This window comes from Bison bison, unplaced genomic scaffold (genome assembly GCF_000754665.1).
Source record: "Bison bison bison isolate TAMUID 2011002044 unplaced genomic scaffold, Bison_UMD1.0 scf7180017864252, whole genome shotgun sequence".
NCBI lineage: Eukaryota > Metazoa > Chordata > Mammalia > Artiodactyla > Bovidae > Bison > Bison bison.
Window position 1 is genome coordinate 1,088,355 of NW_011494824.1, and position 13,911 is coordinate 1,102,265.

The 13,911-nt window shown below is 37.0% G+C and overlaps 1 protein-coding gene across 4 annotated transcripts in view; it reads right to left on the reverse strand.

Moving 5' to 3' along the window:
- Nucleotides 1–761: 761 nt before the first annotated feature.
- Nucleotides 762–13,911, reverse strand: part of COL4A3BP (collagen, type IV, alpha 3 (Goodpasture antigen) binding protein) — a 131,707-nt gene continuing 118,557 nt past the window's right edge. For all 4 annotated transcript variants that reach the window (XM_010847604.1, XM_010847601.1, XM_010847603.1 and 1 more), the window contains 6 exons: nucleotides 12,519–12,651; nucleotides 11,632–11,702; nucleotides 8,580–8,708; nucleotides 7,467–7,596; nucleotides 6,095–6,231; nucleotides 762–3,829 (listed from right to left, as the gene is read on the reverse strand). In XM_010847604.1, coding sequence (XP_010845906.1) covers nucleotides 6,104–6,231; nucleotides 7,467–7,596; nucleotides 8,580–8,708; nucleotides 11,632–11,702; nucleotides 12,519–12,651 — 591 coding nt within the window. In that variant the 3' untranslated portion in view covers nucleotides 762–3,829; nucleotides 6,095–6,103. The remainder of the gene's footprint in view (nucleotides 3,830–6,094; nucleotides 6,232–7,466; nucleotides 7,597–8,579; nucleotides 8,709–11,631; nucleotides 11,703–12,518; nucleotides 12,652–13,911) is intronic.

The following is a 13,911-nucleotide window of genomic DNA, read 5'->3' on the forward strand; positions in this document are numbered from 1 at the left end:
TTGACAACAAAGGTCCGTCTAGTCAAGGCTGTGGTTTTTCCAGTGGTCATGTATGGATGTGAGAGGTGGGACCATAGAGAAGGCTGAGCACTGAAGAATTGATGCTTTTGAACTGTAGTGTTGGAGAAGACTCTTGAAAGTCCCTTGGACTGCAAGGAGATCCAACCAGTCCATCCTAAAGGAAATCAGTCCGGAATATTCATTGGAAGGACTGATGCTGAAGCTGAAACTCCAATACCCTGGCCACCTGATGTGAAGAACTGACTCATTTGAAAGACCCTGATGCTGGGAAAGATTGAAGGCGGAGAAGGGGAGGACAGAGGATGAGATGGTTGGATGGCATCACTGACTCAATGGACATGAGTTTGGGTAAACTCTGGGAGTTGGAGATGGACAGGGAGGTCTGGCGTGCTGAAGTCCACGGGGTCGCAAAGAGTTGGACATGACTGAGCGACCATATATACATACACACATGTATATGTGTGTATATATAGTACATACATATACACACATACACATATATATGTGAAAAGATTCAAAAAAGATTTACCTTAACCTCCTATGGATTTGGGTCTATTCCATGCTGTTAAATTTTTTTTTTAGGTAACAACTCAGCAGTTTCCTTGATGCCCAACTGGGGTTACAACCTATAGTTTGAAGACCATTAAACTGGAGTATTTCAAGCTCTTAACTAACAGAGAATTATGTAGAATTATGTAGGTCCGTACCTGGGGGTTAAAAAAAACAACCAAGCAAGCACATTTGTCATAATATTTTAATACTTTTCCACTTTTAAATACTGGTTTTAATTTTGTGATTGTAACATGGAAGATCCAACTTTATTATTTTTTTAAAAACATCATCAGGATCATAAAGCTATTTAGAATAGTTACACTCTACACACTCCCAAGGTACGTAAAATGATTATGTTTTGAGTTTGTAGATGAACAATGACAATAATCGAAATACAGTCTGTACAACTTCTGGATGAATACTGGTGAAAAGTGTTTAACTGGACAACAACTAATAAGTTTAAAGATAACAAGCACAATTTCACAAGAGAACCAGCTCAGCCCAACTAAAATTTTCTCAATAGCAATGGACACTGATGTTGTAGAGGAGTACAAATTAGTTGATGAAACTGAAGAAATGGGAACCTCATTCCTCCTTTTCCTTCTTTTGTATTCTGACATCCCTCCCAGTCACCGCCCTCCTTGGTCTGGCTCCCCCTGTGGCGAACCCAAATCAAGAGCTGCTGTGACATACCCTCCACCTCAAAATCAGGACTCCTGAACTGCAAGTGGAACAGTGTGCTCTCCTGAACTGTACAGTGGGGACTCAGGGACAAAACCCCTCATCGCCAGTCCTGTTCATGCTTCTATCACAGCACAAAAGAGCAACTGAGTAGGAAAGAGTTAAATCTTTTCTTTTTTTTTTTGGCTTGGGGAAGAGAAGTAGGAAATAACTGTAGAAAAGAAAATATCATGTATATTCAGCATGTTGGAATTAGCCATACGGAAATAATTCTAGAGGGTCTGAATGTTGTCTAAAGGGCTAGTACAGCTCCAAATTTTGATTTCTTTTAAACATCCTTCGTATTCCCTAACTCATTTTCTAAATCTCGTTGGGCAGGATTAACCCTAGTGAAGTTCCAGTGCAATTATCTGAGGATAAAATGTATCTTTTTCTTTTCTTTAATACAAATATTTTTAGTTTAATCATTTTATTTACAGAATAAATTGCAAAAGTATATCATTAACATTTAGTGCAAATGCAACTAGTGAAGATTTAGACACTGCTCTGTAAACTGTCCATACCTTTGTAAAATAAAGCCATCCAATTTAGTCATGATAGTTATCAGAAATGGCAAACAGAGAAACATTTATAGTGGGCATATAGAATATTTTAGAAGATTCCCATCAGTGGCTACGGTGAATAACCCTTCCCTCCCCAACCCTCCCATCCCAACTGCAGAACTGATTGTAAAATAAAATACACATCTGAGGTATAAATTTTTCTTTCTTAAACATCATGATAAAAAATGTTAACGGTGATGTAGTAAACTGATAAGATAATTTGTTTTATTTGCCTTAACTAGCATTACCACCATATAGGCACTTCTCCACATAGTCAAATTATGAACGGCATTTTTCTGTAATAAGGCATATTCCATGCACATCATTTAGAGAAAGGTAAATTAAAAAATAGAAAAGATTTATGGAGCATGAAATCTGCGTGCATGTAATGTGAGCATATGCTTTATATGTATTTTTCTCTCTGTACAGAATAATAAATACCACTATATTTGATGCAAGTAATTAACTTCCAGGATTGTGTATATTAAGTGATCAGACTAATCCCATCATTAAGTTATCACCTTGCATTTATCATTAAGACTCCATTACCATGTATGAAATATATACAGGACATGTTCCACATGACATGACTTTCTGCTTTACAAAATGGGTCTGGTTTCTGTGTTTCTATAGAGATGAACAAGTCAGCAAAGCATCTACAAAATGCCTCTGATTTGTGTAAGCACACTTGTGTATAAACAAAATGAAGGTTCTGAAGTGGGCAGTCATTTCCACTTCAGTGAGTTCCATTCCCTGCCTCAACTCCATGTGTCAAGGTTTTCAAAGAGGGAGGCCTAAAACTAAAAAAGGTATTTTACATTTAACTTCTTACAGCAACTAAAGAAAGAATTTCAGTTCGAATCACTCGGACTTCTTTTCTGCCCTGCTAAAGTTTCTGATCAAGAGGCAAACAGGAGTGACACCCACATTTTCTATGCCTATCTTGTAACATAGCTTTTAAACCAACCCAAATTAGAATGAAAAAACATACGTTACTGAATACTAGAAATATTGGATCAAATGCCAAACAGTGAGATTTGCTGGAACAATACCGTATGCCCTCTCATGTGTGTCAGGAAAACATAACATCATTTTATTCTGACTGTTTTACCAGAAAGTAGTTTATACCTAGTAAGGTTGTACAGGTGTTTCTGTTTGGAGGCAGACAGAACCAGTTTAGGAATTACCAAATTGTGTTTGTAATAAACTGAAAAAAATCTGTAGCACACAGTACACAACTAAAAATACAATAGAAATATAAAGGTATCTGGAGAAAAAATAAAGCTTTTCACTCTTTCTCCATCAGAACCAAGGTTCTTCATGGGAGTAAGACTATAGAAAAGGCGAAATCACACGTTATTGACAGCCCTCAGTTATTAAGAGACACTGTACATAACAACATGAATTATTATAGAAATCAGCAGCAACGAATTCTATGATTATACAAAGCAAAAAAGTCAAAAAATTCCAGACACAGACTTGACTGTGGGCCTAAAAACAGAACCCCATCCAGGCACCTGGCGCACAGAAAGCGCGTGCCCACGTGCATCCAACTTGTGTGCTTCTCTTCTGCGCACGGAGCCTGATAACAACTGAGGGTCTCAGGCCGAACCACAGAAAATTAAAAATTCTGAAAAAGTTTCCAAAAATTAAAGCATCAATTCCTAGTTGTGTGAATCACAAGTTGATTTTTTTTTTCTCTCTTTTAGGAGCAAGCAAATAAAAATATAGCCATATACATGTAATTTTACATGTATTTATAGTTATATGCTGAGCAAGGAGATCTAGCAGAAGACAGCTAGTGTTAAGATGTTCAGCTTTGCTATTGCGGTATTTCTTCATTTTTGAACACAAGGCCAAGGTGTTGGGCCACATACAAGGCTATAGATCCTATGTTCCAGCTTAGAGCATTCAATTTTGTTTTTTAATTTTTTTCCTCCAACATGGAATGTCACACAGCCTTGCTTCAGTCACTGTAGAAAAGAAAATAACAAGTAAAACATTCAGTACTATTATGACCACTAACACCTGTGGGACTACCAGAACAGACTTCTCCTTCCTTCTGAATCCATGGCATGCACAGAATCTCTACTGAAGTTTTACATTTTACAGATTTTTCACCTTAAGGAATATAAAATTATTAACTTTACATATTTGAAACGTATCATGAGAAAAGAAGGCATAAGAAATCTTGTGAAGGCTAGAAAAAATGAAGACAGACAATGTGCTACAGGAAGCGAAAAGGGAATCAAGCAGAGGTCTCTGGATCTGCACCTCATAGACTGGAACTTCCTTTGTCTTAGTGTTCAATATAAACTGTGCTAGACAGTATCAAGAATTTACTTAGGCTATGGGAAAGAGGCCTGCCTTATCTTAAGAGATACCTTGTCAAATGAGTTTAAGAGTTCTAAGTTTTAAATATCTTTGGGCCTCACTAACTCTTTATGGACACTATTGAAAGTTACTATTTCTCCATCATCAAAGTAATAATGGTAGCTTTCCTAAGGTTTCAATGCTAGGATCCAGTTCACACATACATCTCCCAAAATTATTATGAAACAAACTGTTACTTTAGGTAAATGAAGATTTAATGTAGGTAAATGAAAATCTGATTTTCTGTCAGAAAGAAGCTCAATCTGGACTCAAAGAGTCCAGTTCTGTCTTTACACACACACATACACTGTATAAGATATTCTAAAAATAGTGCCTTTAGATAGTACACTTATGCTTTAAGAGAGTCCTTCAAAGGTCAGACTTTGTCCCAAACACTAACCATTCAGAGAAGACCAGTACCTGTTTAACATTTTCATGTAACCTATTTTCCTGGGAAAAGCTACATATCTGGGACTTCAATACAATAATCCCTGTGTTGGTGTCTGAAAGTAAATTAAGCCTATTTTAAAACAGAAGTAACACAATATAAACAGAATCAGAAATCAGACGTAATTATAGAAGTAGTTCTCAACTGGATGAAAAGATGCTAGAACTCATGTGTAACAAGAGGACTATAATTTTTTTTTGGCCTTGCCACGTGGCTTGTGGAAGCTCAGTTCCCGGACCAGGGGCTGAACCTGGGCCAGGGCGGTGAGAGCCTAGAATCCTAACCACTAGGCCAGCAGGGAACTCCCAAGAGGACTATAATTTAAATTGCACTGGGAGAATATTTCTCACCTATCGAGTTGGAAAAAATTAGAAAGGTTTATTTCCTACATTGTGTGAGTGTCAGAGAAATAGTACTCCCAACATGTTAGTGCTGGTGAGATGGTAAATTAATACAACGTCTACAGAGGGCACTACCTGAATTACAAATGCACAAGACCTCTGAAGTGCCAGCAGTGCCACGGCTAGTAATTTATTCACAAACTAAATGACACATGGGTATGACTGCAATACTGTTTGCTCCAGCAAAAGCTAGAAGCAACTTTAACATCTGCAAGTGGAGAACTGGTTAGATAAATTTATGTGCATCCATACAATGGGATTCTACACAGCCATAAAAAAAAGAATAAAGCAGCTCTGCACCAATGTGGAAAGACCTTCAAGATAAAGCGTAAGAAAAGCAAGATGCAGAATCCACTTACAGTATGCAGCCTTTTACCAGTAACAGTAAAGGTGTATGTACGGCAGGAATATACTTGTATTGGCTTATTTAAGTGAAAATAAAACACTTCTGGAAAAACACAAAAAACTACCAGTAGCAGCTATACACTTTGGTATGTGGGGTATGCGGCAGTGGTGCAAAACTGGGTGATTAGGAGACAGGGGATAAATTTTACTGTGCATCTTTTCAAACTTTTGACTTCTGAACCATGTTAACATACCACTTATTAAAAAAAAAAAAAAAAAGATTTCAGTGCCTAGCACAAAGATATTCAGTGCAGCATCATTTGACAATAAAAATATGGAACCAGCCAGACATTAACATGGGCCAGTGCTTAATAAATTTTACAACATTTATACAACAGATGTTAAAAGAATGATATAGTTTTATATATCTTTCTATGTACTAATAGTCAAGATATATTAAATAGAAAAAGCAAGCTGCAAGACAATACTTTGGGGAAAAAAATCAAAGATATATGTCAGTACATACATATAAGCCTGGAAGAATATACAAAAACCTAAAACTATTTTCTGGGAAGGGAAAAATAAGGGAAATTGTACTTACTTATTATGTCTGCAAGAGCCATGTTAATCAAATAAAGTTTAAAAAAAGGATAAAATACATTTTCCAGTACCTGTTAATACTAGAACAAAATAGGTTTTCCTGCAGTTTTTTCTTGTACGTAAGAAGTAAAACGCTTTAGAAACTTTGGATATTCTCGCTTTGCCACTGCCCGTAACACTGAGGCTGGGGCCCATCCTCCAGGGTTTACTGTGAGACAAAGGAAAATGCAAACTGTTAAGGTAGTTCCCCAAACATGTGTAAAGCACTCATTTTGTTCTTCTGCTTTAAAAAAATATTCCTCACAATAAAACAGCACCTCTTAAAAAGTCTTGACCACTCAGTCCTTAGTACTGTACCAACCACCAGATGAGAACAGATAACAAACTAGAAAGCATTTATTACTGTTCTAAAATGTTCTTGGTTTCCTGAACTATATGCAAATATTAGTACAGCAGCACTTCAGCTTACTAAAGGCAGATTTATTCATTAAACTCTATTATAATCAAATAGTAACTTGCTCAGGCATAACTGTCTCTGTAAACATACCAGCAATGATGGTTCTGTATAAAGAAGGTTTGAACATTTGATTAGAGGGACTCTAGTTTACTGCAGGTAGGAAATGGGTGGAATGAGGAACCATTAAAAGTGATGAACAGGGTTGTCCAGCCCTAGGCCAGTGTGAAATAAATATATCACTGCTGCTGCTAAGTTGCTTCAGTCATGCCCGACTTTTTGCGACTAGCAGCTACTAAAGGACAAGGGAACAAAGATTTAGAAAACTAAAAAGTCTGACAATAAGAAAAAGAACTATTCACCTGAAACTAGCATAATATTTTACATCAACTATATTTTACAAAAACCCAAAATTATAAAGTAAAAAAGAAGAAAACAATAATTTCCAGTAATCCAACAATCAAGCAACAAGTCAGTATTAGCATTTCAACTTTTCATATGTACATATTTTCTTCTTTTAACATTTACTGAAATGGTATTTTATATGCTTTTTCTCACCCCACTTAACTTTAAGTTATAAACATCTTTCTAAGTCACTAAATGGTCTTTGAAAATTTGGGTAAAAAAGAAGTGTTTATTTCTTTTCTCACTGTTGCTTATATTCCTAATTACACAAATATTCTATAAGACATGTATCTAATACAATGGTTCTTACAACTGTACATGTAATAGTGATCTAAAGAGGAAGTTTACAAATTTACCTTTCCAGCCCCAGCTTCAGAAATTCTGATACAGTAATTATTCAGACATGTATATTTTGAAAGAGTCCCAATAATTTTGATATATATCTTTCCAAATTAAAAATTACTAAATCTAATGGATAAAAACTAAAATGACATTGGTAAATGGTATTTGTCTAAACTGTCAGTTATCATGTAGATCATAATAAAAACATCCATATGACCAAACACCAAAAACAAAATACATACCATTGGCCACGTATGTAATCTTGCATAGAATGTTGTCCCTGCTAATCTCCTGGTTTCCCTCTGGGGGGCTCACCAAGGTCTGACAAATCATAGCAACGTTTATTTTGGCACGGACACATCGATTGTTTAGCTGCCAAAAGAAAAAATACCACCACCAGTGTAGTAGATATCCAGTATTTTGTAACCTCTTCTGGTCTAATTCTACATTAAGTTCACCAAAACTATAACTCATCATCTCTAACAAAATCTTATATACACCAATAAAGGACACATACCAATGTCTGAATGCTGGGGGACAGCAACTGTGGGGTGTGGGGTTGAATTTACTTGAATGGATTAAAGGTTGCATTGTCACAAAGCTAGAAAAAAAATTTGTGTATGAAAGATGGTAATAGTCTTGCATTGAATATAAATAATACTCCAAGCATGTGAAGATGTGATCATTTGTGATGTTACTTGTTAAAGAAAAAAAGTATATATATTAATACATCTTTTGGAGTATTGGAAAGGAAAGTAGTACTCTATATTCTTTATCATATCACTTTTCGTAAGTACTGAATATACTCCTGTTCATTTTTCTATGTTCTGTTTTACAGCCTTAAGAAGTGTTTCAAACATTCCTGAATGTACACAATAAGAGTAAATGCCCTGCATGGTGTGATGCTGTATTACACAGGAAACTGTGTGCAGACATTAAACTGTCTCTTGAAAAAAAAAAAAGAATAGATGCCAAGCTGATTTGACATCAGGAACGTTTCCCCTCCTCCTAAGTAGTAAAAGTAGCTAAAACGAGATAGAAACCACAGAGGCTTTGCCTGCAGTTGATCATGGCTTGAGGTAACTATGAGAAGTAGCCTACCTAGTGACCCATCCAGCTGCATCATCGACCCTCAAGAGGAAAGGAAAACAGTCCTGCTGGGATGTTCATGGCATGACTGTTGCTCTCAGGTAACACTACTAGCTGTACTCTTCTAAGAAGTCAACTTTAATAAAAATTTAAGAAGCATTATCAAATCTTTATGTGTGGTGTGTGCTGATCAATTTTGCCCTGTGCTGTGTTGTATATTTAACTTCATAGTATACAATTATAACATGTTTATACACTGTACTTACAGGAGCACTGCTGTGATCTACAGAAAAATTACAAACTATCCAAGTCTCCGGGTCATTTTCATTCAAAGCTGGTATCTTTCGAATGGCAGACAGATATAAGACATCCCGCTGAGAAGCTGGCCACACTCTCTGTGGAAGAAGTACAAATATTTTGAAAGTCTGAACTCCGTTTTTCGTTTTCTTTTTGGCTGCACCACCCACTCCAGTTTTCTTGGGCTTCCCTGGTAGCTCAGTTGGTAAAGAATCCGGCTGCAATGCGGGAGGCCTGGGTTGGATCCCTGGGTTGGGAAGACCCCCTGAAGAAGGGAAAGGCTACCTACTCCAGTATTCTGGCCTGGAGAATCCCATGGACTGTATAGTCCATGGGGTCGCAGAGAGTCGGCCACGACTGAGCACCTTTCCCTTTCACACAGCATGCAGCATCTTAGTTCATCAACGAGGGATCGAACCTGCACCCCCTTCAGTGGAAGAGCGGAGTTTTAACCACTGGACTGTCAAGGGAAGTCCTAAAACTTTGAACTACTTTTTATTTACATTTAATATGGAACTAACAAAGAAACAAATGTAAGACTAGTAAAATGTTTTAGTAGAAGGTAATATCTGTCAGATTTTAAATGGAAAGCACCCACACCAAAGGATTTGATTATGAAAACTGAGTTAATGACTTTGCAGAATACACCAAAAGAATAACATTCTGCTATTTACAGTTCTCTTTAAATTTGGTAACATATACGTAACATAAAATGCTTTAATTTTTAAGTGTACAATATTTTTTATTTCTGGAAAACTAAAACTAAAGATTATTAAAGTAATGTATTTTATATATAACACACTTTAAGTTACAATTGTAGTTAGTTTACCAGAAATAATCCTAATATGACCTATATATTGCTGGGAGAAATATCAATAATCTCAGATATACAGATGACACCACCTTTATGGCAGAAAGTGAAGAGGAACTCAAAAGCCTCTTGATGAAAGGGGAGAGTGAAAAAGTTGGCTTAAAGCTCAACATTCAGAAAACGAAGATCATGGCATCCGGTCCCATCACTTCACGCGAAATAGATGGGGAAACAGTGGAAACAGTGTCAGACTTTATTTTTCTGGGCTCCCAAATCACTGCAGATGGTGACTGCAGCCATGAAATTAAAAGACGCTTACTCCTTGGAAGGAAAGTTATGACCAACCAAGATAGCATATTCAAAAGCAGAGACATTACTTTGCCAACAAAGGTTCGTCTAGTCAAGGCTATGGTTTTTCCAGTGGTCATGTATGGATGTGAGAGTTGGACTGTGAAGAAGGCTGAGCGCCGAAGAATTGATGCTTTGAACTGTGGTGTTGGAGAAGACTCTTGAGAGTCCCTTGGACTGCAAGGAGATCCAACCAGTTCATTCTGAAGGAGATCAGTCCTGGGATTTCTTTGGAAGGAATGATGCTAAAGCTGAAACTCCAGTACTTTGGCCACCTCATGCGAAGAGTTGATTCATTGGAAAAGACCCTGATGCTGGGAGGGATTGAGGGCAGGAGGAGAAGGGGACAACAGAGGATGAGATGGCTGGATGGCATCACTGACTCGATGGACGTGAGTCTGGGTGAACTCCGGGAGTTGCTGATGGACAGGGAGGCCTGGCGTGCTGCGATTCATGGGGTCGCAAAGAGTCAGACACGACTGAGCGACTGATCTGATCTGATTCCTCCCCTCCATCTACTACTTAACAAGTAAAATAATTTCTGCAGCCCATTTTCCAGGATCAATTATCTTTAGAAAATAAGAGCCTTCTGATTCTAAATGCTGCTAAGTCACTTCAGTCGTGTCCGACTCTGTGTGACCCCATAGACGGCAGCCCACCAGGCTCCCCCGTCCCTGGGATTCTCCAGGCAAGAACACTGGAGTGGGTTGCCATTTCCTTCTCCAACACATGAAAGTGAAAAGTGAAAGTGAAGTCGCTCAGTCGTGTCCGACTCTTAGCAACCCCATGGACTGCAGGCTACCAGGCCCCTCCGTCCATGGGATTTCCCAGGCAAGAGTACTGGAGTGGGGTGCCATTGCCTTCTCCGATTCTAAATGACTGGTCATTTATTTTCACTGCAAATTACAGAGCGACTAATATTTTAAAGTCTAATAAATTTCAGACTCTACTTTAAACCCCCTAAATCAGTAAGTTAAAACAGAATCTTGTTATGCCTTTCTTGAGTAGCTGTCATGTAAATGAAGCCTAAGTCAGAGTCATTAAACATTACATGCCTCAGATAACAAGACTAACTCAAGAAATACATAACAAAACTGAAAATATTATCAAATATTCAACTCAATTAAAAATTATTTTAAAAAGAAAAATGAAGTACTTACTGAATCATCATGTTTCTTATATAACGTACTAAACTGCTTTTGGTGGATCTCTCCAAAATTTTAATTTATTATTGTTTATTCAACATAATATTTGGCAATGTTAAGAATGGAAATACAGCAGAATAAGTTAAGAGAAATATTCTCTAATTTAAATATTTAGATTAACAGAGGAAGAAATGAAGTGAAAGGAAACCAATTTAAATGACAATGTTTCTTTGTGTTCTGGGGCATGACCAACAACCTCTCAATAGCTGATGCTCAGAAATTTTTCCCTGATGTCAGATAATCCATTTAGATCATGTTCACTTTTGAGTCTTAACACAGACTAATAACATACTTTCCATTTTCTATTACTGTTGCAGGAAACCGATTCATATTTGGTTACTCATTTATTTCCTCTAGAGACTAGATATTAGAAAAACATTTAAATAGATTTGAGTACTTTCTTCTCCAGACTTACTATATATCTTCTTCAACCATGTTTTGGATATTTTTCAGGTTTGTATTTGCACCCATTTCTGCTTTAAAGCAGAAACGTTTAAATAATCTGATTTACTTTTCGAATACATGAAATTCGTGATTAATAAAGTCTTTGAATCTTTTTGTGCAACTTAATTTCCTGCCAAATTTTACTTTAGAGAGTATTTTATATGTCTCTGTTCAAACTACGCTGGAATCCTTTTGGGATTAAAAGATATTTACCTTGTGCGTTTGATAAATGATGATTGCATTATCAGCTAATGTTTCCACCACATGAAAGTTTTCTATAGTTGCTGCAATGAAGAGAAAATGTTAGTAGTCAAAAAAATGTATTACCGTTTCCTAGTATGTGACTAATTCACTTACATTACGAATGGACATTATAGTAAAATGAACAGGATCTTGTTCTACTGAGGCTACATCCACATGGAAGGGAGTTTATATTTATTTAGTATTAGGGGTTATAGATGGTGGCAATGAGATCTAATCACCAGGAAACCTCATTTTCTTTGGCCCAGTATCCAGCTCCCACTGCAAGAACACAGTTCTAATCATGGCTTCATTACTAGCGCACAAATTATTCCCTAACACCATGACCCCTTCCCTCCCTATCATCCTTAATTTATTGAAGCTGAATAAGCTGTTCACCAAGGTTCAGGTGACTATGTTTGTAAGCCTGAGGAGAACACACCCCCCTCCACCGACACCACTCCCCCCACAGCCCCCCTTAATCTACAATTTATGACATAAACAAAGCAGTATAGAAAAAAAAGAAGATGATAAAATAGAAACCTTTTATTTTAGCCTTGGCTTTTCCACTAACTAGTTCTGTGGTCTTTAACGTGTCACTTAGGCTATCTGAATTTTACTTTATTACCTACCTATCACACAGGACTGTAGTGGATTAAATGCTGTAATTCACTGAGAAGCATTTTGTACAATGAAAAGCTCAGGTACTATCAGTCCCCTGTATGATTCTCCAGATAGTTTTTATAACTATCTGGAGTTTTTATGACTTTGTAAACTACAGCTCAGACGAAGAAAACCAGGTTAGATTTGGTATTCAATTTAAAATTAAAAACTATCAAAATATAATAATGGCAGCTTACTTTCCCAATCATTGCGAACATCAACATTCCAGAAGTAATTGCAGACCTCGTGTCCTGTAACGCCTTTAACTGCATGGGTAGCTTTCAAAGGATCCAGAACAATCCCATTTTCTTCTACTTCTCTTCTATATACCTAGAGGATATATTTTAAAATATGTTTGAAAAACACTTATGGAACATAAATATTCTGCCAAAAGAAAAATTAAAATTTCAAATTATTAACAGAGACAATACATAAAAATATTTAAAACTACAATTCCAAAGTATGCATATGTAATGAGTGAGAGCTACGAATACATCAATTTAAATTAGACATTATTTATTGAACATTCTCAAAGACCATTCATCATGGCTAAAAAGGCCAAATACAGCTGGTTAAACATTATCTCCTTAGGGATAATGCTGTATCCCCAGCATCTAGAACAGTATCTGAAACACAGAAGGCACTCAATTATTTGTTGAACTAATGATGGAACGCTAACATCGCATAAAGATCAATGATATCTTGTTTTTAAATACTGAGGTTGCACGCCTTAAGATCTATCTTGCTTTAAATACTGAGACTATATACATAAACTCCTGAACAAAATTAATTACTTCAAAATTACAGAGGATTTGGTACTTTAGACAGCTCGTTAGTAAGTTCTTTTGAAAAACAAACAAGTTATCACAGAGGAAACCAGCTCTGAATTTATGGAGTGCCTATGGAGCCGGACACTGTTAGGCATTTCACCTAATTTCTCTCCAAAGTACCTTTCCTTACATATTTATTTATGTTATTGGGACTGATATTTTTCCAGTAACCAAAACTGGAAACTCTAGACTTTTGATTTCCTCCCTTACATTTCACATAGCTTTTAATCTATTAGTAATCTATAAGACATCCAAAACTTGGCTTTTCTACTATTGTGTATCTTTTTTAGGTATGTTTTCATCACCTTGTACCTGAATCTCCTAAGTAGTTTTCTTGGTCTCTAGTTGCATATCCCTACGAGCCTAGTCCTTCTAAAATGTCACTCTGTATACAATGGCTAGCTCAGTGCTACAGACAGTAACACATTTTGCTTAGTGGGTTATTTTATAACCCCATAAACCAGCCCCAATGACTCTCTCTAAAGTTGCAGGAGCACTTCTTCTCTACCACTCACTTCAGGTGAAGGACCTCCACCTAGACAGTGACTCCTGGCTTCTCCAGCCTTTCACTTCCCCCTCCTTGGAGGGGGGAAACAGGGACACCTGAATGGTGAACACAGAAGGAGGGCCAGGCAGGCTTGGCTGAACCCCTTCTCCTGTGGGCAGGATGTATGCTGGTCTGCTTTTGGGGCATGCTCTTGTGGGGGAAGGCCTGTGATTACCTAGTTATGTCAGAAATATTATGTTTCATTCTGGGGTA